Here is a 27,886-nt window from a genome sequence, read left to right as displayed (position 1 = left end):
TGAACTGAATTGAATAAACTATTAAATACACTGTTGCAGTCTAAACTAAACAAAGATGCGATATTATTGTAAATCGAGGGGTTTTACACGTATTTTTCACAGAGCTAGTGGATCGCACAAACTGACTATTGAACGATCTAAAGGTTTGATAGAGATACAGCCACGGTGATTACCTCGGAGCTGGCAGACTCTGATATACTGTAGGGCAGACGTCTAATGAAGCCTTCTGAGACGAGATGTTTTAATTGTTTTGAAGCTTTACCATCTCGTTACGGCGATATATAACACGAGTTTCCAGATTTATTTTTAGGCACAGTCCATTGTTGGTGCCAATATTTAATTGTGCCCCCGACTCCTGACCTGCCGACCTTGCTTGTATTCTGGATAGGAAATATACCTCAGTATGACGTTCCCGAGAGGAACCCTCATTAATGAGGAGCTTCTCGATGCTCAGAGACTTGAACAGAGACAGCCCTCTGCGGCGATAAATCCTATGTGCAATGATTGTCCTTATGATGCATTACCTTGGCTATCTCCGGTCATTAGGTGACTGTCCACTCTCCAAAGTGTCCAGGTGGCGATAATCTCCGGCCATTAGGCGACTGTCCACTCTCCAAAGTGTCCAGGTGGCGATCATCTTCGGCCATAACTTCTGTTCACGCGTTTCCTACCAATTTTGTATGTCTTTAATGAAGACATGATTGTCTTCATGCTGTCACCAAAGTCCGCTGTAACCCCAGTCTGTCATGTTAACGTGATTACCCGCTATAGCGCTAGTTTAATTCTTATATTAACATCATTATGCCTATCCTTGTGGTCAGTGTCACACGTAAATGTCACTAAATGTGTTGCCTTGAAAATGTCTTCCTTGGTGATCCCACAGACCCTCATGTTTATCCCGTACCTTCGACATGTGGACGGCCTATGTCAGCGCATGTTGATACACTCAATGGTAACATCCTAATCAGATTAAGAGTTATGAAGAGTAACTAAATCACGGTGGGACACACTTCATTCTCCTAGGCTAATATTAAGAAGCTTTGTAAGTCCCAGTAAGCAAGCCACATTAGTTAAAAATATAACAGCCACCCTCGTTATAGGAAGATTGTATCTTCACATTCCCATTCAGATAATTAAGCGACACCAGTTTCGAGCATGATACAATAGCCAATTTAGTTCCCAATAGATAGTCAAACAGTCTTGGCCTCCATATGCGAGCCGGCTTCCTTAGTTTAAAATATATTTGTAGATGCACGTAATGTGGCCAGCTTGGTTCACAGTAGATAATCAGCTAACTTAATTGGTTACAAGTAGATAATCAGCCAACTTGGTTACCAACAGAGAATCAGCCAACTTGGTTACCAGTAGATAATCAGCCAACTTGGTTACCAGTAGATAATCAGCCAACTTGGTTACCAGTAGATAATCTAATCATCTTGATATTCCAAGTAAATCATCCAGCCTTCTAAGCTTAAATAAATCATTTTAGTTTCTGGCCAATAATGCATTCTACTTTCTTTTCCCAAACATATACGTATATCTGATAACCTAGCCCTGTCGACTTTCAGTAGATGGTAAGTACATAAGTATTGGGGGATGCCAAGAGACGATCCAATCTTGTGTTACCCTGTGATTAATCCAGCCTCCTTAGATCAAAATGAATATGCCAACAACAAGTTACCAATAAAATATCAACTTCCCAGAATAATGATATTCCTGCTATTTTTGTTTTGTGTATTCAATCATGTCAAAGTCAAGTCATACCCTGCCAGTAGATATATACATTGTAATCCTTCTACTTCTTATTAGATAATCCAGCCACTTTCGTTTAAAAACAATAAGCCAGTATCATTAATTCCCAACTATTTTGGTTCCAGGTGTATATTCCAGGATACTTCGTGTCCAAGGAAAATCTTTGGGTTGCTAGATACATGGTTGGTTGGTACATTTTGTAGAATACGGCCATTCCATTATCTGACTACTTATTGTCTAACTGGAATAATGGTAGTACATTTTTTAAACAAACATTTAACTTGGGCACGTCAGCTATTGTAACAATACATTACAGTAGGACAAGTGAAGGTGTAACAATAAAAAAACGCGACACTCCGTTATATGTCAGATATAAGGTGAATTTGGTTTCAGGCATTTTAAAAATGTGTTATTAAACTACGTCTGTACACGTATTATTATACTATTCGCTGTGTCATATTGATTATGTAACACGTGGCATGGTGTACTGCTGTTACACGTGCATGAGTGTTCGATATTCACCGTACGAGAACGCTAACCATGCATCGCTCTATGGTTTAATACTACGCTAGGGATTTATGATTTCTGAAAATTTGATAAGAATGGATTTCGTTTCATAAGCGGTGGCGTGACGATTGGTCATGTGTGGTGGTACTTCCACACGTAATGACATCCAGTTGTCATGTGAACCATACCATAACCCCGACACCGACAAATGCAGCGATGACATAATTTTAAATGAACTTGATCAATATAGAAAGATGATAGGGACTGGCGACGTAAGTAAGGAGTCTACATAACTGTGTATAGATGTATAGATACAGTGGTTATGTGACATGTGTGTTATAGTGGCAAACGAACTTGAAGGCGTCCAAGACTATCACATCACTATCTAACTATCCAGTCTAGAAGGCGTGGTACAGGAAGTAGCACTTTAGTATTGTTAGAACGAGAACGTAATTAATGATGTGGGGCCTCATTAACGCAATATTGAAACGTAATTAGTGAAAAGTTATACCATTATAAGATGTTAACTCTCCCCAATCGTGTTATGGGGACTAGTTCTGTATAAATACGGAGAGTTTGGGTCATGTCCGCTCAATAGTGAATTAGATTGTATCTATTTTGACTGCCAAGTGGTTGTGGATAATTCATGAGGGCTCTTAAATGTCCATTACGGTGAAGTGGATCACAAAGCTGTTCGATGACCACGCCGTGCGGGATGATTTACTTAGTCCCTTTGATACCAGTATAGACCAGCAGGTTGATGCAGGTATGCACACGTGTGTACCTATACGCCGATTTAGTTGGAGTGTCTGATGTCTGGACGTATGGGGTGAACCATCGGATAACATCATCATCTTTAATTCTATGAACTCTTATCAATGAACAACAATTGTTTCATTGTCAGTGGTGCGGTATAGGAGATTTATAGTTGTACTGCGAATACCCCTGGTCATGTCACTGCCATATGGTTTATACAAAGGTTTCCAGATGCATACAGTTGGCGTGAGTATAGGCCGGACTTTTACAATATGATCCATGCCATGGAAGCAATATTAGAATCATCCACATATGAAATATCGGTCGGTTTCTTTCCATTCAACCTTGAGGCCTGGTGTTAATTGGGCCATCAAAGGTGACCACGTCGTTTATGGGTAAGTCCTACTCCCATTGGTAATCGTACTTTTGTTTTGTTCCAGCTGTAGAAGAATGATCACAGTCCGGGTATGAGACCACCGGGTCCAGCCACCATCTTGTATTCTGTCGTCTGCTTCAGTCTGCTTCATCTTCAGCGTTCGATGGCGTCTCTAATACCTCAGACACATTTCTGCGACTCGGGGGTAAGTGTACTCTAAATTGGAAAGAGATGTGTATATAAATGTATGTATAATGTTAGAATTAAACCAAATGTGATCTTTAAGGTCATCAGGATAGCAAGCCCAGTGATATCAGGGATATTATACAAGCCTATCAATCCCTAATATGATGCAATTAAATAGTAGTGACTTCGTCAAATTTGAGTATGTATCGTCAATAATCATTGGCCTTGCTGTTGACATGCTGTTTGTTAAGGTGTTCGTAAAATAAATGTTTCAGGGGGATACAGTTAGCTCATTTGTATCACATATATTTCACAAAATAACCATGCCGTTTTGCTCACAAGTGTTTGACCAGATTTGACTCAATATATGTATCAACACTGATTCTTCATTGACCCTGAAATTAATGACGGTTGTGAATAAAATCAAACAAATATGACATATAGGGAGGCATTCCAGGCATCAAAAATTCTCCTATCAGACATTATTAAGAACTCAGAACATGGCAAGAAGGCTGTTTAGGAACATTTGTTCAACTGCTGAGATTGAGGTAAAATATGCATATTTCTGGGTAAAGGTCCGAAACTAAACAGTTGAACAGTTTGTTTATAACACATCCTTCTTACTATGTCTTGATAGTATGATGTAGGAGCATTTTATTGATTGAAATGTCTCCCTTTTTGTCATACTTGTGTAATATTATTCACAGTAGCCATTGCATTTCAAGGTCAAAACAAAATATGTGTTCAAACAAATGCTTCTGTTATGTGCTGCATGGTATAGACACTTGTGGACATAACAGCATGTGTTTTTCTTTTTTCGGTTTTATTGTTTGTCTGACTTATATAATTATTCCCTATTACATCTGACAACAAGCATCTTCAGCAAATTGTTGGTGATTTTGAGAAACTACACCAACTGGATGAAGCGCTTAGTTAGACCAGAAAAGCTGTATATACTTACATTCTATACAGAAGCCATTCTCCTGCTATGGAAGCAAATGACAATGAATTCAAAAGTGTGTTTCGAATTATTCTGGAGTATGTTTTGTGAGAAATAAAACAAAACATTTCCTAACATGTTCATTCGTGAAATATTAGAAAATACCAAACTGATAAAAAAAATCGTCATCATTACTCATATCGTCAATAGTAATGTTATAGGAAATGTTTTGTCATATTCCTGATACATATATCAACGGGAAACTATACAATATCCGGAATATATGTTCAAGATGAAATGATTATAATATGTGATTCCATTCTCTTTGACAATGTTTTCGTTAAATTAAGTAGTAAGACTACACAGCGGATGATTCTCATACCCGGGCATGGGAAGTGCCTACGCAACTGTGCCGCGATGGTACAAGATCCGGTCATAAGGAACTTGCAAATGCCCTCAATTCTATTTTCGGATATATCGATAATGTGTATTGATGAAATACAGTATAGACAGATGATGACCGTATTAACTCGTAGAATTAAGGACATTGCACACATTCTTAATCACCCGTTTTCCTAGATATTTACCTACTAACCACATGAACAGCTTTATCCTAAGCTGAAGCTGTGGTACATGTAATTTCCATTACCATACTGTCATTTCTCAGGAGTAGATACTCTGCTTTCTCACTTGATGTCATAAGTTCATTGTTGTTTCGAATATCGCGATTTCTGCTAGATACACGATGTACATGTCGACTGCTACTAGACAAACATGGACGCGGGTTATGGTTACTTTCATAATCTCATTGGGAAATGCTGTATTTCTTTGTGTATGATGGGGTTTTGTGAGTTCATTGATTCTTAGCATGTCTGTCGGTTTTATAGACACCGTCCCAGTTCTCGTTGTCGAAACTTGTATTTCTGGAATTTGACCTTAATTTACACGGCCAACAGAATATAATGTTTACCGTGATGGCATACGTCAACATATTTCCTGTTTAAATATCTTTGCAAGTTTTCAAAGATCTGTGCCCCGTTTCATCGATTGTTGTTTTCATCTGTACTTTATAGACTTAATAGAGAAACGTCATAGAAATGAGGATTACATATATAACAAAATAGTAATATTTTCAATGGCATAATTTGTCATTCCTTTTGGTGGATAATTGGCGCCTGTAAATCATAGAAGCCTTAAATCACCTTCGGTCGCGAGCTTTTTGTTCTGATTGCTTGTCTGATAAACCGGGTAAGTTTGGTAGAATGGTGTTTAGGGTATACCTCGGTAGTTTGGTGGAATGGTGTCTCGGGTATACCTCGGTAGTTTGGTGGAATGGTGTCTCGTGTATACTGTGGTAGTTTGGTGGAATGGTGTCTCGGGTATACCTCGGTAGTTTGGTGGAATGGTGTCTCGGGTATACCTCGGTAGTTTGGTGGAATGGTGTATCGGGTATACCTAGGTAGTTTGGTGGAATGGTGTCTCGGGTATACCTCGGTAGTTTGGTGGAATGGTGTCTCGGGTATACCTCGGTAGTTTGGTGGAATGGTGTCACGGATATACCTCGGTAGTTTGGTGGAATGGTGTCACGGGTATACCTCGGTAGTTTGGTGGAATGGTGTCTCGGGTATACCTCGGTAGTTTGGTGGAATGGTGTCTCGGGTATACCTCGGTAGTTTGGTGGAATGGTGTCACGGGTATACCTCGGTAGTTTGGTGGAATGGTGTCACGGGTATACCTCGGTAGTTTGGTGGAATGGTGTCTCGGGTATACCTCGGTAGTTTGGTGGAATGGTGTCTCGGGTATACCTCGGTAGTTTGGTGGAATGGTGTCTCGGGTATACCTCGGTAGCTTGGTGGAATGGTGTCTCGGGTATACCTCGGTAGTTTGGTAGAATGGTGTCTCGGGTATACCTCGGTAGTTTGGTAGAATGGTGTCTCGGGTATACCTCGGTAGTTTGGTGGAATGGTGTCTCGGGTATACCTCGGTAGTTTGGTGGAATGGTGTCTCGGGTATACCTCGGTAGTTTGGTGGAATGATGTCACGGGTATACCTCGGTAGTTTGGTGGAATGGTGTCTCGGGTATACCTCGGAGTTTGGTGGAATGGTGTCTCGGGTATACCTCGGTAGTTTGGTGGAATGGTGTCTCGGGTATACCCCGGTAGTTTGGTGGAATGGTGTCTCGGGTATACCTCGGTAGTTTGGTGGAATGGTGTCTCGGGTATACCTCGGTAGCTTGGTGGAATGGTGTCTCGGGTATACCTCGGTAGCTTGGTGGAATGGTGTCTCGGGTATACCCCGGTAGTTTGGTGGAATGGTGTCTCGGGTATACCCCGGTAGTTTGGTGGAATGGTGTCTAGGGTATACCTCGGTAGTTTGGTGGAATGGTGTCTCGGGTATACCTCGGTAGTTTGGTGGAATGGTGTCTCGGGTATACCTCGGTAGTTTGGTGGAATGGTGTCTCGGGTATACCTCGGTAGTTTGGTGGAATGGTGTCCGGCTTACAGTAAACACTATGCTATAGATAGATACACGAAGAGTGGGTGTGATAACATGTGACGCCGACAGCCAGATTGTGGTTGATTACTTGTAATCACGTTACATACAATAGCTCATTAGAGGGAGTCGTTCAACGCCGAGACGGAATTGTAGTGTAACATTGGTAGCTCACTCGTCACCCTGGCAGTACTACATTTGGTACATGTACATGTATATCGACTTAAGAATCACCATTTTCCTCGACAAATGTTCACCAGACGTTTACAAGGATTAAAAGATCCCCTGGACTTTCGCATCAGACGTCTACCAGCCATTCCATGATCAACAGACGTTTGTATCGAAAGACTTTTGGATCAGACGTTTGTATCAGACGTCAACCAGCCATTTCACGATCATCAGACGTTTAAGTCAAACATTCAGCTATTGTCTCTATCAAAGCGGCCAACAAGGCGCTTGTACCAAACGTGTCACAGGCGTTTGTATCAACCGTCACATATGTATCAAACATCCCTCGGACGTCTGTATTAATGTCCACCGGTCGTTTGTATTAAACATGATAATATGTGTGTATCCGTGTTTTACAGATAGTCATAATAAACATTTGCTACACTTTAATATCGAACTTATTTAGTCGGTGTCAATTAAGATTCCTATACACTTTCTTACTAAACCTTATTAAAAGTAGGGTCAAAACGTCACTTCGTTTACCGTATAATCATAACGTGTCCTTGCTAATGAACCAGCAAATCTTGTCGATTGCTAGTTACATTTAATTAGTGTCAAGAGAGGGCCAGTGTATAGGTTCTAGGATCAAACATACTACGCTTCAGTACGCTAGTAGGGTGTAATTACATGCATCTGTAAGTGTTGGCAGATGTCTAATCTCGGCCATATATTACCCAACCCAGCTTATATTGGAAATAATGAAACAAAGAATAAAGTCAAACCATTTATCTTTATAATCATTAACTACAGACACAACACTGCCCGGACGGATACGTCCATCAATGTACCGTCTCATTACCACACGGACGGACACGTCCATCAATGTACCGTCTCATTACCACACGGACGGATACGTCCATCAATGTACCGTCTCATAACAACACGGACGGATACATCCATCAATGTACCGTCTCAGTACCACACGGACGGATACATCCATCAATGTACCGTCTCAGTACTACACGGATGGATACGTCCATCAATGTACCGTCTCATTACCACACGGACGGATACATCCGTCAATGTACCGTCTCAGTACTACACGGACGGATACATACATCAATGTACCGTTTCATTACGGACGGACACGTCCATCAATGTACCGTCTCATTACTACACGGATGGATACATCCATCAATGTACCGTCTCAGTACTACACGGACGGATACATCCATCAATGCACCGTCTCAGTACTACACGGACGGATCCATCCATCAATGCACCGTCTCATTACTACACGGACGGATACATCCATCAATGTACCGTCTCATTACCACACGGACGGATACGTCCATCAATGTACCGTCTCATAACAACACGGACGGATACATCCATCAATGTACCGTCTCAGTACCACACGGACGGATACATCCATCAATGTACCGTCTCAGTACTACACGGATGGATACGTCCATCAATGTACCGTCTCATTACCACACGGACGGATACATCCGTCAATGTACCGTCTCAGTACTACACGGACGGATACATACATCAATGTACCGTTTCATTACGGACGGACACGTCCATCAATGTACCGTCTCATTACTACACGGATGGATACATCCATCAATGTACCGTCTCAGTACTACACGGACGGATACATCCATCAATGCACCGTCTCAGTACTACACGGACGGATCCATCCATCAATGCACCGTCTCATTACTACACGGACGGATACATCCATCAATGTACCGTCTCATTACTACACGGACGGATACGTTCATCAATGTACCGTCTCAGTACCACACGGACGGATACATCCATCAATGTACCGTCTCATTACCACACGGACGGATACATCCATCAATGTACCGTCTCATAACCACACGGACGGATACATCCATCAATGTACCGTTTCATTACCACACGGACGGATACATCCATCAATGTACCGTCTCATTACTACACGGACGGATACATCTATCAATGTACCGTCTCATTACTACACGGACGGATACATCAATCAATGTACCGTCTCAGTACCACACGGACGGATACATCCATCAATGTACCGTCTCAGTACCACACGGACGGATACATCCATCAATGTACCGTCTCATTACCACACGGACGGATACATCCATCAATGTACCGTCTCATTACCACACGGACGGATACATCCATCAATGTACCGTCTCATTACCACACGGACGGATACATCAATCAATGTACCGTCTCATTACCACACAGACGGATACGTCCATCAATGTACCGTTTCATTACGGACGGACACATCCATCAATGTACCGTCTCATTACCACACGGACAGATACATCTATCAATGTACCGTCTCAGTACTACACGGACGGATACATCCATCAATGTACCGTCTCAGTACTACACGGACGGATACATCCGTCAATGTACCGTCTCAGTACTACACGGACGGATACATCCATCAATGTACCGTTTCATTACGGACGGACACGTCCATCAATGTACCGTCTCATTACCACACGGACGGATACATCCGTCAATGTACCGTCTCAGTACTACACGGACGGATAAATCCATCAATGTACCGTCTCATTACCACACGGACGGACACGTCCATCAATGTACCGTCTCATTACTACACGGACGGATACGTTCATCAATGTACCGTCTCAGTACCACTCGGACGGATACATCCATCAATGTACCGTCTCATTACCACACGGACGGATACATCCATCAATGTACCGTTTCATAACCACACGGACGGATACATCCATCAATGTACCGTTTTATTACCACACGGACGGATACATCCATCAATGTACCGTCTCATTACTACACGGACGGATACATCTATCAATGTACCGTCTCATTACTACACGGACGGATACATCCATCAATGTACCGTCTCAGTACCACACGGACGGATACATCCATCAATGTACCGTCTCAGTACCACACGGACGGATACATCCATCAATGTACCGTCTCATTACTACACGGATGGATACATCCATCAATGTACCGTCTCAGTACTACACGGACGGATACATCCATCAATGCACCGTCTCAGTACTACACGGACGGATCCATCCATCAATGCACCGTCTCATTACTACACGGACGGATACATCCATCAATGTACCGTCTCATTACTACACGGACGGATACGTTCATCAATGTACCGTCTCAGTACCACACGGACGGATACATCCATCAATGTACCGTCTCATTACCACACGGACGGATACATCCATCAATGTACCGTCTCATAACCACACGGACGGATACATCCATCAATGTACCGTTTAATTACCACACGGACGGATACATCCATCAATGTACCGTCTCATTACTACACGGACGGATACATCTATCAATGTACCGTCTCATTACTACACGGACGGATACATCAATCAATGTACCGTCTCAGTACCACACGGACGGATACATCCATCAATGTACCGTCTCAGTACCACACGGACGGATACATCCATCAATGTACCGTCTCATTACCACACGGACGGATACATCCATCAATGTACCGTCTCATTACCACACGGACGGATACATCCATCAATGTACCGTCTCATTACCACACGGACGGATACATCAATCAATGTACCGTCTCATTACCACACAGACGGATACGTCCATCAATTTACCGTTTCATTACGGACGGACACATCCATCAATGTACCGTCTCATTACCACACGGACAGATACATCTATCAATGTACCGTCTCAGTACTACACGGACGGATACATCCATCAATGTACCGTCTCAGTACTACACGGACGGATACATCCGTCAATGTACCGTCTCAGTACTACACGGACGGATACATCCATCAATGTACCGTTTCATTACGGACGGACACGTCCATCAATGTACCGTCTCATTACCACACGGACGGATACATCCGTCAATGTACCGTCTCAGTACTACACGGACGGACAAATCCATCAATGTACCGTCTCATTACCACACGGACGGACACGTCCATCAATGTACCGTCTCATTACTACACGGACGGATACGTTCATCAATGTACCGTCTCAGTACCACTCGGACGGATACATCCATCAATGTACCGTCTCATTACCACACGGACGGATACATCCATCAATGTACCGTTTCATAACCACACGGACGGATACATCCATCAATGTACCGTTTTATTACCACACCGACGGATACATCCATCAATGTACCGTCTCATTACTACACGGACGGATACATCTATCAATGTACCGTCTCATTACTACACGGACGGATACATCCATCAATGTACCGTCTCAGTACCACACGGACGGATACATCCATCAATGTACCGTCTCAGTACCACACGGACGGATACATCCATCAATGTACCGTCTCATTACCACACGGACGGATACGTCCATCAATGTACCGTCTCATTACCACACGGACGGATACATCCATCAATGTACCGTCTCAGTACTACACGGACGGATACATCTATCAATTTATCCGTCTCAGAACCACACAGACGGATACATCTATCAATGTACCGTCTCAGTACTACACGGACGGATACATCCATCAATGTACCGTCTCAGTACTACACGGACGGATACATCCATCAATGTACCGTCTCAGTACCACACGGACGGATACATCCATCAATGTACCGTCTCATAACCACACGGACGGATACATCCATCAATGTACCGTTTCATTACGGACGGACACGTCCATCAATGTACCGTCTCAGTACCACACGGACGGATACATCCATCAATGTACCGTCTCAGTACCACACGGACGGATACATCCATCAATGTACCGTCTCATTACCACACGGACGGATACGTCCATCAATGTACCGTCTCATTACCACACGGACGGATACATCCATCAATGTACCGTCTCAGTACTACACGGACGGATACATCTATCAATGTACCGTCTCAGAACCACACAGACGGATACATCTATCAATGTACCGTCTCAGTACTACACGGACGGATACATCCATCAATGTACCGTCTCAGTACTACACGGACGGATACATCCATCAATGTACCGTCTCAGTACCACACGGACGGATACATCCATCAATGTACCGTCTCATAACCACACGGACGGATACATCCATCAATGTACCGTTTCATTACGGACGGACACGTCCATCAATGTACCGTCTCATTACTACACGGACGGATACATCCATCAATGTACCGTCTCAGTACTACACGGATGGATACGTCCATCAATGTACCGTCTCATTACCACACGGACGGACACATCCATCAATGTACCGTCTCATTACCACACGGACAGATACATCTATCAATGTACCGTCTCAGTACTACACGGACGGATACATCCATCAATGTACCGTCTCATAACCACACGGACGGATACATCCATCATTGTACCGTTTCATTGCGGACGGACACGTCCATCAATGTACCGTCTCAGTACCACACAGACGGATACATCCATCAATGTACCGTCTCAGTACTACACGGATGATACGTCCATCAATGTACCGTCTCATTACCACACGGACGGATACGTCCGTCAATGTACCGTCTCAGTACTACACGGACGGATACATCCATCAATGAACCGTTTCATGACGGACGGACACATCCATCAATGTACCGTCTCATTACCACACGGACAGATACATCTATCAATGTACCGTCTCAGTACTACACGGACGGATACATCCATCAATGTACCGTCTCATAACCACACGGACGGATACATCCATCAATGTACCGTTTCATTACGGACGGACACGTCCATCAATGTACCGTCTCATTACTACACGGACGGATACATCCATCAATGTACCGTCTCAGTACTACACGGACGGATACGTCCATCAATGTACCGTCTCATTACTACACGGACGGATACATCCATCAATGTACCGTCTCATTACCACACGGACGGATACATCCATCAATGTACCGTCTCATTACCACACGGACGGATACATCCATCAATGTACCGTCTCATTACTACACGGACGGATACATCCATCAATGTACCGTCTCATTATTACACGGACGGAAACATCCATCAATGTACCGTCTCAGTACTACACGGACGGATACATCCATCAATGTACCGTCTCATTACCACACGGACGGATACATCCATCAATGTACCGTCTCATAACCACACGGACGGATACATCCATCAATGTACCGTTTCATTACCACACGGACGGATACATCCATCAATGTACCGTCTCATTACTACACGGACGGATACATCTATCAATGTACCGTCTCATTACTACACGGACGGATACATCCATCAATGTACCGTCTCAGTACCACACGGAGGGATACATCCATCAAGGTACCGTCTCATTACCACACGGACGGATACATCCATCAATGTACCGTCTCATTACCACACGGACGGATACATCCATCAATGTACCGTCTCATTACTACACGGACGGATACATCCATCAATGTACCGTCTCATTATTACACGGACGGAAACATCCATCAATGTACCGTCTCAGTACTACACGGACGGATACGTACATCAATGTACCGTCTCAGTACTACACGGACGAAAACATCCATCAATGTACCGACTCATTATTACACGGACGGAAACATCCATCAATGTACCGTCTCATTACCACACGGAGGGCAACATCAATCAATGTACCGTCTCAATTCTTCACGGACAGATGCGTCTATACATTATGAATGTAACGTTTCAGTACTACACGGATGGCAACATCTCAGTACCACGCGGGCGGATACTTCCATCAATGTACCGTCTCATTACTACACGGACGGATACATCCATCAATGTACCGTCTCATTACTACACGGACGGATACATCCATCAATGTACCGTCTCAGTACCAAACGGAGGGATACATCCATCAAGGTACCGTCTCATTACCACACGGACGGATACATCCATCAATGTACCGTCTCATTACCACACGGACGGATACATCCATCAATGTACCGTCTCATTACTACACGGACGGATACATCCATCAATGTACCGTATCATTATTACACGGACGGAAACATCCATCAATGTACCGTCTCAGTACTACACGGACGGATACGTACATCAATGTACCGTCTCAGTACTACACGGACGAAAACATCCATCAATGTACCGTCTCATTATTACACGGACGGAAACATCCATCAATGTACCGTCTCATTACCACACGGAGGGCAACATCAATCAATGTACCGTCTCAATTCTTCACGGACAGATGCGTCTATACATTATGAATGTAACGTTTCAGTACTACACGGACGGCAACATCTCAGTACCACGCGGGCGGATATTTCCATCAATGTACCGTCTCATTACTACACGGACGGATACATCCATCAATGTACCGTCTCAGTACTACACGGACGGGTACGTCCATCAATGTACCGTCTCATTACCACACGGACGGATACGTCCATCAATGTACCGTCTCATTACCACACGGACGGATACATCCAGGAATGTACCGTCTCATTACTACACGGACGGGTACGTCCATCAATGTACCGTCTCATTACTACACGGACGGATACATCCATCAATGTACCGTCTCAGTACTACACGGACGGATACATCCATCAATGTACCGTCTCATTACCACACGGACGGGTACGTCCATCAATGTACCGTCTCAGTACTACACGGACGGATACATCCATCGATGTACCGTCTCATTACCACACGGACGGACACGTCCATCAATGTACCGTCTCATTACCACACGGACGGATACGTCCATCAATGTACCGTCTCATTACCACACGGACGGATACATCCAGCAATGTACCGTCTCATTACTACACGGACGGGTACGTCCATCAATGTACCGTCTCATTACCACACGGACGGATACATCCATCAATGTACCGTCTCAGTACTACACGGACGGATACGTCCATCAATGTACCGTCTCATTACTACACGGACGGATACATACATCAATGTACCGTCTCAGTACTACACGGACGGATACGTCCATCAATGTACCGTCTCATTACTACACGGACGGATACATACATCAATGTACCGTCTCAGTACTACACGGACGGATACGTCCATCAATGTACCGTCTCATTACTACACGGACGGATACATACATCAATGTACCGTTTTATTACTACACGGACGGGTACGTCCATCAATGTACCGTCTCATTACCACACGGACGGATACATCCATCAATGTACCGTCTCAGTACCACACGGACGGACACGTCCATCAATGTACCGTCTCATTATTGTATGGACTGGTACGTTAATCAATGCAATGTCTCAGTATTGCCAGGACGTTATATAGTTAGTCCATCAATGTACCGTCTCAATACTACACGGACGGTTACCCTAATCAATGCAATGTCTCAGTATTGCAAGGACGTTATATAGTCCATCAATGTACCGTCTCAGTACTACGCTGACGGTACCTCCACAAGTGTTTCATCTCAGTACTGCACGGATGGTTACTCAACCAATGCACAGTCTCGGTACATCACATTCGAATACGCTCGTACGTTTGTAGCTTACGATCGAGGCGTTACTGTGCTTCTTGAACATTGTTTTGTACCAAATGACCAAGGAAATGCTCTTTATTATTTTTGTGTCCATAAAGAAAAGTTTAAAAATATAAAGCATATGATTTTGCCAGATATTTACATTTTCACAATTTATTTTATATTAGCTTAACAATGTGCAGTACCTTAGTATAGCTGTTCTGAAGATACAACGACTCCCGCGTTAAATGTACATTAAGTCGTCGCCGCGGCTGTCTTTGATATAACACCATATTCATAGTTAAGGGTTCCTACGATATCAAAACATTGAGTTCGTGCCAAGATATTCCCGGAGTTAAATAAAATAGAAATAAAATGAACCATAATATCCATTACACGAAGTTGTTGGTTTGCTGGCGGAGGTACTGAGCATTCTCGATTGATAGCCGATATAGTATACCTATCCTGCTGGAAGTCCCCAGCGTATCGCCTTCAGACACGTGTAGTGAATATAGCGTGTATACAACAAATAATTCTAATACGTTTTCTACAAAATGGGAAAGAAGCGAAAAAAGACGACGATGCCTTACGAAATCTATTTTCTGGCTGTATCACAGGCTGATAGCATGCACCTGTACACAGACAGTTATACGCTATTTAATGCTACACATAGGTTATGTAATATTGATAAAACTTTAAGGAAAGTTATTATATACATGTACATGTATTTTGTTTTACAGCACCGCATGTGAGATGATTGTTCTGGCAGAAACAAAACTTCCGTTATATGTTCAACTTCCCTATTGTGACCCGGATATAGCAGTCTCTGTCGATAGGCGTGAAATATACCGTGTATATGAAACAAGGAAATGGCTGTTATCGGGTCATATGAGTCGCCTTTTATCCACCCCCCCCCCCCCCCCCCCCCCCCCCCCCTTACATCAGTAAAAACAACATATCTAATTGTGTTTTAAAAAACTCAAACTGCTGGAATAAAGGAGGAACCAGACGAGTGAATATTTAAGACACGTATGGGGTCTCATTGATGGACCAACAGTGACCGGGTGGATTGAGATTTTGATAATCTTATTAAGACCAAGAAATAAATAGAAAAAAAATCATTCCTCCAAATATACAGAAAATTACCAAACAAAAAAATGATGTCAATTAGCCCCGGTCTATCATCATCCGCGGGGGAGGAGATTTCCAGTAACACTAGGAATACATGTATGTTGTGCTGATTTCCATGTCACCACGCAACAACAAAAACAAGTTCACCATTATAACTGATGTTACCGTTATCATGGCTAACCGACCTCTCGATATATTTCCCACATAACAACTAACTGTTGTAATCCCTAATCGTGTATTCCATCGCCGTATCCTTTATACAACCTACTATCCATATAATGTTGCCACACAAGGTTCCCATTGTATTCTGACGTCGAAATGAACGTCAAAAAAAAAAAAGTACGTCTTATTCACGTATTACTGTAACGTACACAGTTAGCGGTAATATTAATTTAGCGATTTTTACACGGGGAACATTCTGCTAAATTATGTGTTCGCTAATTGTAGTTTAAAATCATGTTTTCTTCGACAAGTGGTGTGCTCGCGCTAATTCATCATTTCTATTATCTGTTGTTTTACGTTTATAGTAGTTGAATTTCTGCATATGGTAAAATTTCTGTTATTTAATTGGCCAGGGGTGAATACAAGAAAGTATGGAGATAGTGCACTGCAGTATGAAATCTATTTGGTCTGATAGAGAAATCACTTTAACGACCGGATATAGGAGAGTGAGTAGTTATTAAGCCATGGGTATCAGAGGCCAGTATGTTGACAAGATAACACTAATGTAACTACACATCTGCTTTTATAGTTTACAACAACAAATAGACCCGACAGATCCCTGCATTCCATGATATTCCCGATGGATTGCAACAAAGACAATCTGACTGTGGAGATTGATATGAAAGCCATATATCTCCACCTGTGAATGCCCTTCTGCCGGCCGGAATTGTCTGCTGGTGGAACATCCCCTATCGCTGTATAGATGGGGTTCTGTGCCCCCGTCCATAGCGCTATCTCACCAGTGATAGACCACGGTTTTACTACCAACACAGGACTTTTGGTTTTATTACGAATCCTCTATCAGCTGCTGGTGGGGTACACACACCACTCGAACTGGTTAGTTTGGTCCATTTGACTTTGTGAGTAGCGTTTTAATTGACAGCACTGTCCTGTCGCCACATCTCCCTCATATTGGCTAGGGCGTACACCGCTTTCTAGTACACCCATTGTGCAGTACTCCGTCTATAGCTAGCGTACGTCTCACCACCTCCCACACAACTTGTTGGATTGACAATGCGTGAATCGGGAGGGTGTTTCAGAAGCAGCTGAAGACATCGAAATGTTTGTGTCGTATCACCGTTATCTCTGAAGTCGTTCATATATATAGATCCAAACTTTTTTTTTTCCTTTACAAAAGGAAAGAGTACATCGTAAACATCTGGCTCCGGACAATATAACGACCGCTGTTCCGGTCCCTGTATCTGATCTGCCCCATACATCAGCTGTATATATAGTCCTGCTGTGTCCAATCATTCCATTCTGTGGCAGGTCAACTACTGCATACAACTAGCCAATACAATTAGCCTGGTTAGTGGTGTCCAAACTCCCCACACTGATAACCGTATTGAGAGGCCATCTGTGTAAACTTACAAACATGCATGTGTACATCGATATAAATAATTCTTCTGTTCGGCTAACATGCTTCCTGGTCAATGAACACACATCCACTCATTTGTCTGTTCTTTATGTGACTTGATGCGAGAAAACAAACAATGTAGGTCGTTAATGAGGAACCCGTGCCCCTCAATTAAATGACGAATGGTCAAGAAAAAAAATCCTCGGAAACTGACAGAAGCTTGTGTTGGGACATTCCGAGGGGATACTGGAATCACTTTTTGGGGGATTACCGATGCACGAACATGCACGCACGAAAAGTCGCGTGAGTGATTAGAGATTGTGATTTATCAGTGATCTATATATCGTACATTAGTAGTTAACGGGGAGTTGCCAAAGACCTCATACAGGGCGAATGTTGTTACATGATTATAAAGATAGGGTAACAACTGTTCTACATAGGATACATGTAACGAACATTTCTATTATATCGAAACTCTAAGAGCGATGTAAAGTAAATCTAAAATGTATGTATAAAGCCGAGAAGAAAAAAATGTTCGGACGGTTTTCTTGTTAAGACTGGATATACACCAGACGAATCATATGTTCATATAATTTGCTAAGTGTTGACGTATTTTTCTGATTACTTTTCTCACACAGATATGTGCCGGCTTGCCTTTGAGGCGGATGAGTTGGGATCCTGAGGAAGCCACCCTGACACCCACGGCCCATATCGTATTACCACTCAACTCCAGCCTGTTTCTCGACAAACTACTGGACACGGCGCCTTGTCCACCCGTACAACGAGTTCATCTTATTTGCGAATCGTGGTCGGCAAAGATTGACTCGCTGACTTGTGAGGAGAGAACACAGATTCTATTCCGATGTGTCGAGAGGTTACCTATTGGTGATATTTGTGGATTAATTAGGAAATGTCCACTCACGTGTAAAGCGTTGGAAACACTTCGGAATTTATATTGTTCGAAACATTCTATACCGGAAGTGGTTCCATCAGTTAGTGTCTCAACATCCGTTATAATGACAACGTTTTCTTACAATATTAATGTAACCAATGGCTCTGATTGGTCAACAACTTCACAGGGCCAAGGAGGGGGCGTAATTGTTGGTGAGGACGACGGACGTCTGAGAGGAGAAGTGGTCATTGTTCTCGTCATTGTCGGTGTCTTCGGTTTTGTTTTCCTTCCCCTCATCGTTTATCTTCTACTAAATAGGTGAGTTTCTTACCCAACATGTGTGTTTTACATATAATTAACTCGGATGATTAGCGGGTACTTGACTTGTGACTTTCCCATTTAAATTTGTACTAGACATGCTGGTTTACTTATGGTGAGTATGTTTCTTTAACAAGAGGTTAAATATGTTACGTTAAATTACTCGACATGAAGGTTTATAGGGTATTAGCTGGATTGGTTTACACAGTAGGTACGTAAGAACTGGGATCGTCTTTCTGACGAACGCGATGTCTGTATTACAACAGGTGATATCTAGTACCACAGATCGGTAGAACGCACGGGCATATATTAACCTGACGGACCAAAAGACATCTGTTACGGTGATTTTATTGGATATATTGAAATTAGGTCACACCTTTTTATATAAACATCTTTACACCGTGTCCTTTTCACGACAAAGTTTATTGTATTAGTCTGTAAGTATATACCTACACCGTCAACACGCCAGTTAACTACCTAACATACAAAACGTTTTCTTTAAACACGTTTATAGCCTCGATTCCTAGTTTCTTTCCCTCTTCAGAGACATACCTTCTCCACCACACAAACGACGCCTTACCGCTCTGTAGTCATATACATAACAATTGGTTTTGCTTTTGATTTTCGCTAAAAGACGCAAAATACTATTCTGTAACATTTACTTCAGGTTAGAAAAGTAAATATGATAGAAGTTATATGACACAACCAATAATTATGATGTTTAAGAGTTTGACGTTTTGATGACTACAATGTCACCTTCATCTTATGTAGTGTCCGAGATGGTAAAAGATTCGATCTACTCTACGAGAGCCACACAACAGCGGGTGGTAAACTTTGCATGACTAATTCGAAGAGTTTTTTGTTAATATGCAATTTCCCCGAAAGGTCGTTAGAGAGTCGCCAAGCTCCAGCAGTACAGCGGTACAGTACATGCCTTTCGGGCCAGTCGGCACCATTTATTACGGATGCTTATAACAACTAGGTACACACTCTCAATTCACTCTCTCAATCTTAAGTTTTTCTCTGCGAAATTTGTACGTAGTTCTTTAATATTGTGAAATAGACGCTTAGTCAGTGAAAAGTCCTCGCTTCGAAGTATTGGCTATTGTACTTGAGCTTTCGGAATTTGCAAAGAATGAGCTGACTGATATTTCAAGAAACGTCATATCTTTGTGCCAATATTGGCTCGATTTTGTTAACGCAAGTTTATCAGATACGTCATACACGAATTATGTTAAAAAACAACACTTTTTTCGCTATTGCCTGAAATATTCAATGTAGAGTATTTTTTTTCTATTGAACCCACATGTCTACAGTCAATGTTCGTCACGGGTTCGTCATCAAGAACCGGATTGATATTTAGTTATAGAGCGCCCACTTCTGATCATAACAGCCAACATCAATTGGCGTAAACGGCGATTCTAAGCAAAACCAGACAGACCAATGATATTCAGGTTGTATATTACCCTTGATATATATATATATTTATATATATATATATAAAAAACGCTTTCACTGTCTAAATTCAAATAATACGCCTTGAGTTCAGGAAAATGAAATCACACAATTAACCAGTTACAGATGGAGTACCGTAGGACATGTCGTGAACACAATTACACGTCAAACCGAGTTACCTGGTAGAATACAGGTGTATTATCCAAGTACATGATTACACGTCTAACCGAGTTACCTGGTAGAATACAGGTGTATTATCGAAGTACATGATTACACGTAAAGTACAGGTGTAGTACCGTGATACATGTTTAGGTGTCTGATCGTGTTACCTGGTGAAGTACAGGTGTAGTACCGTGTTACCTGGTAAAGTACATGTGTAGTACCGTGTTACCTGGTAAAGTACAGGTGTAGTACCGCGTTACCTGGTAAAGTACAGGGGTAGTACCGTGTAACCTGGTAAAGTACAGGTGTAGTACCGTGTTACCTGGTAAAGTACAGGTGTAGTACCGCGTTACCTGGTAAAGTACAGGTGTAGTACCGTGTTACCTGGTAAAGTACAGGTGTAGTACCGTGTTACAGTGTACCTGGTAAAGTACAGGTGTAGTATCAGATTTTTCAGATTTTATTCAACACTCAGACACATAAGATATGTGTAACATGAGGAGGCATACAAATACATTTGACAGAATGGACAGTTAACTTTGGTAATAACAGTTACATGTACATGTGTGTATATAATAACACCAGCCACACACACACACACACAATGCATACGTTCAAAAACATAATATTCTCATACATGAGCGTGTAATTATACAATTTAGACACGCGCTCGCACACGCACCTATATATAACTCATTCTTATAAATATACACTATGTTTATAAATGTATACATATAAACAGCTTAATATTTAAACCAGAATAGATGAACATTTGCACAAGAATTAATTACAAAAGAGGAGACATTTTGGTTACGAAAATAGATAAACCTATCAGAACTTGTTGGTTGCATATTGATAAAAAACCCTTTAACTTATCGATATTTGGGTTTGTATAATAATAGCGAGGTATATATTTGTTTCTTAGGGAAGATAAAGCAGTATTGTTGCATACAAACAAGTAATGAAATTCGTCGCCAATACTTTCCGCGCATAAATTACATAAACGATTCTCTCTAGAGATATTATACCATCTACCCGTTTCTATTGGGAATTTAACATTCGAAGTGCGCAGTTTTGTTATTTGTATTCTGGCATGTTCTGGCAGATTTAGTAAATATTTTTCTATACAAAATTCTGTTTTGAAAACAGAGTAGAATTGTCCACGAGATGAGTTAGCACAGTCGGAAAACCATCTTTGTATAAACTGATCAGTCAAACGTTGTTTCAAAACATCTTTGTAGAAATTATCAGGCATCTGTATTTTATTATCAAATATAAAAGAAAATCCAGTTTCGTTAAAAATATTTTGTAAACATTTAATCCATTTAAAGGAAAAACTAGCGTCATTTTGCAATTGTAGGGCTAATTGTAATAGAATGCTACTTAATTTATTATCATTGCTTAACAGTCTATTCCAAAAACATACCAATCTTAATTTAACATTTATTTCTAACGGCACACGACCTAGCTCACCATAAATCATAAAATTTGGGGTAGTAGACCTCACTTTCAGAATCCTTTTGCAAAACTTAAGGTGAAACTGCTCGGTCATTTTCAATCGTATCGTAATACATGTTTAGGCGTCTAATCGTGTTACCTGGTAAAGTACAGATGTAGTACCGTGTTACCTGGTAAAGTACAGGTATAGTACCGTGTTACAGTGTACCTAGTAAAGTACAGGTGTAGTATCGTAATACATGTTTAGGCGTCTAATCGTGTTACCTGGTAAAGTACAGGTGTAGTACCGTGTTACCTGGTAAAGTACAGGTGTAGAACCGTGTTACCTGGTAAAGTACAGGTGTAGTACCGTGTTACCTGGTAAAGTACAGGTGTAGTACCGTGTTACCTGGTAAAGTACAGGTGTAGTATCGTAATACATGTTTAGGCGTCTAATCGTGTTACCTGGTAAAGTACAGATGTAATACCGTAATACATGTTAACGGATATCTGTATGTAATAACCGAGGCTAGTCCTGGACTCTACTGATCGTACCATAACACTGATTCAAAAGTTGTTTAGGGGAGGATACTGTTAGAGTTGAGGAAGCACTACATATAAGAGGTTTGTTTACTACAATGAGCGTGTTGGTATGCTGATTGGCAGTAGATCGAGGTAACAATTAGCTGGCTGGCTGTGCCTGGTTTGTACCTAAAGCGTGTCTGCTCCTGTCATTAGTATGGGGCTCTGTATACTGATCCAGACACACTGAAGTCTCTATCGTCCATCTACTCACTTATCTGACTCCATCATTTCATTTCATGCCACACGAACGGACCACCAACATATTCATATTGCGGAAAATTCATTCGTTGATTGACCAACATATTTTAATTCGATTGGAATCGTGAAGGCGATACTAACAACCACATGGCTTACTTTCAATTAAGTCTTTGATGGTTCTAAATATAGTTCCGGCGTGATGGATAGTGGGTAGAACTTGGAGATTGTATATTATCCCCGAATCTGACAAGATGGTTTATGGACGGAAAGAGAGAAAGATGAGCGGCGAGTTGTTATGGGATACAGAATCACAGCAGCGTCAAAATCAGTTAAGTGCTTTTATGCATTACTAAGTTTGTTTTGATTTAAACATTTAGTTGATCCAGATTATTGTTTGGATTGCACGAACTTTGATCAATCGGAGTCATTGATTTTACTGCTGTGCTTTGTTTAGATAAATACGATCAATATATATGCTCTACCTTTTTAAAAATATTCATTCCGAGATCATTTGAAAGGGTTTATCTTGTCATTTGACGTATTTATCAAAGAGCAGTGTATTTAGGTAGGATCCATTAGGGATGTATTAATCGGTATCTTGCTCCTCAGTGTATATGTCATTGTATATCGTTACTAGTACCAGGTAATGTAGAGCGGAAAATACGAAATGCTGCAATTGAACGCACATATAGGTAAAAATCTAGGGGAGTCTCGATTAACACGTGTAAAGGGATACAGTCCGACGTTTGTTTCAAGCTGCAAACGATTAATCGACAGTTGGGTATAAATCCGCTAATACATACCAGACGGGCATATCACTCAGCATGATAAACACGTGTAAAACGTGAAACACCCGCTACCCCACGATGTATGTGGTGTAAGGTATGGATCTGCGAACTCGTACCACCAGGTGGCGCGGTACTGATCAACACCAAGGGGACGAGACTGTCTAATACGACAGATAATTGACGCTGTCATAAATTCCCTGTGATGAATGGTCTTCAGTAATCGTTATTTAGAAATCCTTTCCGGTACAGGAAATGAACGCCAGTCTCACCATGTACATCCCGCGAGACTCGTTATTTACACTTGTAGGTGGAAAACATGTGATACGATTGGTTGACTTACGTTTAGACGTTATGTATAACATATCCATACAACACAGTAACACGGTATGATATATTACGTCTAACCTCAAAAACAGTAACACGGTATGACTTACACTGTCTCAACTAAAAAAAAACCCCAAAAAACCACGGTATGACGTATTATAAGTCTCAAATAAAAACGGTAACACGGTACGTAGGAATTATCATATATCCCAAATAAAAACGACAACACGGTATGACTTATCATGTCTGAAATAAAAACGGTAACACGGTATGACGTATTATAAGTCTCAAATAAAAACGGTAACACGGTATGACTTATCATATATCCCAAATAAAAACGATAACACGGTATAACTTATCATGTCTGAAATAAAAACAGTAACACGGTATGACTTATCATATATCCCAAATAAAAACGGTAACACAGTATGACTTATCATATATCCCAAATAAAAACGGTAACATGGTATGAGGCATTAGTGTCAACACAAAACAGTAACACGGTATGACGAATTAGTGTCCACACAAAACAGTAACACGGTATAACAAATTAGTGTCAACACAAAACAGTAACACGGTATGACAAATTAGTGTCAATACAAAACAGTAACACGGTATGACGAATTAGTGTCGACACAAAACAGTAACACGGTATGACGAATTAGTGTCAACACAAAACAGTAACACGGTATGACGAATTAGTGTCAACACAAAACAGTAACACGGTATGACGAATTAGTGTCAACACAAAACAGTAACACGGTATAACTTATCATGTCTGAAATAAAAACAGTAACACGGTATGACTTATCATATATCCCAAATAAAAACGACAACACGGTATGACTTATCATGTCTGAAATAAAAACGGTAACACGGTATGACGTATTATAAGTCTCAAATAAAAACGGTAACACGGTATGACTTATCATATATCCCAAATAAAAACGATAACACGGTATAACTTATCATGTCTGAAATAAAAACAGTAACACGGTATGACTTATCATATATCCCAAATAAAAACGGTAACACGGTATGACTTATCATATATCCCAAATAAAAACGGTAACATGGTATGAGGCATTAGGGTCAACACAAAACAGTAACACGGGATGACGAATTAGTGTCCACACAAAACAGTAACACGGTATAACAAATTAGTGTCAACACAAAACAGTAACACGGTATGACAAATTAGTGTCAATACAAAACAGTAACACGGTATGACGAATTAGTGTCGACACAAAACAGTAACACGGTATGACGAATTAGTGTCAACACAAAACAGTAACACGGTATGACGAATTAGTGTCAACACAAAACAGTAACACGGTATGACGAATTAGTGTCAACACAAAACAGTAACACGGTATGATAAATTAGTGTCAATACAAAACAGTAACACGGTATGACGAATTAGTGTCAACACAAAACAGTAACACGGTATGACGAATTAGTGTCAACACAAAACAGTAACACGGTATGAAAAATTAGTGTCAACACAAAACAGTAACACGGTATGACAAATTAGTGTCAACACAAAACAGTAACACGGTATGACGAATTAGTGTCAACACAAAACAGTAACACGGTATAACAAATTAGTGTCAACACAAAACAGTAACACGGTATGACAAATTAGTGTCAACACAAAACAGTAACACGAAATGACGAATTAGTGTCAACACAAAACAGTAACACGGAATGACGAATTAGTGTCAACACAAAACAGAAACACGGTATGACGATTAGTGTCAACACTAAACAGTATGACGTATTACGTCTCTACTCAAAAACGGTGACACGGTATGACGTATCATTAGTCTCAAATAAAAACGGAAACATGGTATGACTTATCATATATCCCAAATAAAAACGATAACACGGTATGACTTATCATATATCCCAAATAAAAACGGAAACACGGTATGACTTATCATATATCCCAAATAAAAACGGTAACACGGTATGACTTATCATATATCCCAAATAAAAACAGTAACACGGTATGACTTATCATATATCCCAAATAAAAACGGTAACACGGTATGACTTATCATGTCTGAAATAAAAACGGAAACACGGTATGATCGACTTATCATATATCTGAAATAAAAACAATAACACGGTATGACTTATCATATATCCCAAATAAAAATGATAACACGGTATGACTTATCATATATCTGAAATAAAAACGATAACACGGTATGATTCATCATATATCCCAAATAAAAACGGTAACACGGTATAACTTATCATGTCTGAAATAAAAACACTAACACGATATAACGAATTAGTGTCAACACAAAACAGTAACACGGTATGACGAATTAGTGTCAACACAAAACAGTAACACGGTATGACGAATTAGTGTCAACACAAAACAGTAACACGGTATGACAAATTAGTGTCAACATAAAACAGTAACACGGTATGACAAATTAGTCTCAACACAAAACAGTAACACGGTATGACGAGTTAGTGTCAACACAAAACAGTAACACGGTATGACGAGTTAGTGTCAACACAAAACAGTAACACGGTATGACGAATTAGTGTCAACACAAAACAGTAACACGGTATGACAAATTAGTGTCAACACAAAACAGTAACACGGAATGACGAATTAGTGTCAACACAAAACAGTAACACGGTATGACAAATTAGTGTCAACACAAAACAGTAACACGGTATGACGAATTAGTGTCAACACAAAACAGTATGACGTATTACGTCTCTACTCAAAAACGGTAACACGGTTTGACGTATAATATCTGACATCAAAACACTAATATGGTATGACGTTTTACGTTTCTACTCAAAAACAGTGACACGGTGTGACGTTTTATGTCTCAACTCAAAACCAGAAACACGGTATGACGTATATTGTCTAAACACAAAACTGTGACGCGATTCATATATCATGAGTATTAAGTATTAACCCATCTCTACGGAACAGTTAGACAGTGTACCCCATCTCTATGGAGCAGTTAGACAGTGTAACCCATCTCTAAGGAACAGTTAGACAGTGTAACCCATCTCTATAGAACAGTTACACAGTGTAACCCATCTCTAAGGAACAGTTAGACAGTGTAACCCATCTCTAAGGAACAGTTAGACAGTGTAGTCCATATCTAAGGAACAGTTAGACAGTGTAACCCATCTCTAAGGAACAGTTAGACAGTGTAGTCCATATCTAAGGAACAGTTAGACAGTGTAACCCATCTCTAAGGAACAGTTAGACAGTGTAGTCCATATCTAAGGAACAGTTAGACAGTGTAACCCATCTCTAAGGAACAGTTAGACAGTGTACCCCA

General features: G+C 41.1%; 1 protein-coding gene across 3 annotated transcripts in view; it reads left to right on the top strand.

Moving 5' to 3' along the window:
• Positions 1–27,886, top strand: part of LOC117324230 — a 42,908-nt gene that overhangs the window by 9,774 nt on the left and 5,248 nt on the right. The window contains exons 1-3 of one of the 3 annotated variants that reach the window (XM_033879982.1): positions 2,773–3,261; positions 3,456–3,596; positions 19,043–19,614. In XM_033879982.1, the coding sequence (XP_033735873.1) occupies positions 3,483–3,596; positions 19,043–19,614 (686 nt within the window). In that variant the 5' untranslated portion in view covers positions 2,773–3,261; positions 3,456–3,482. Of the gene's footprint in view, positions 1–2,772; positions 3,262–3,455; positions 3,597–18,408; positions 18,708–19,042; positions 19,615–27,886 lie in introns of those variants that run through there. The other 2 variants (XM_033879981.1, XM_033879983.1) reach the window with 2 other exon arrangements.

The sequence above is a fragment of the Pecten maximus genome, chromosome 3, assembly GCF_902652985.1.
Source record: "Pecten maximus chromosome 3, xPecMax1.1, whole genome shotgun sequence".
Taxonomy (NCBI): domain Eukaryota; kingdom Metazoa; phylum Mollusca; class Bivalvia; order Pectinida; family Pectinidae; genus Pecten; species Pecten maximus.
This window is presented reverse-complemented; position numbering and strand designations above follow the sequence as displayed.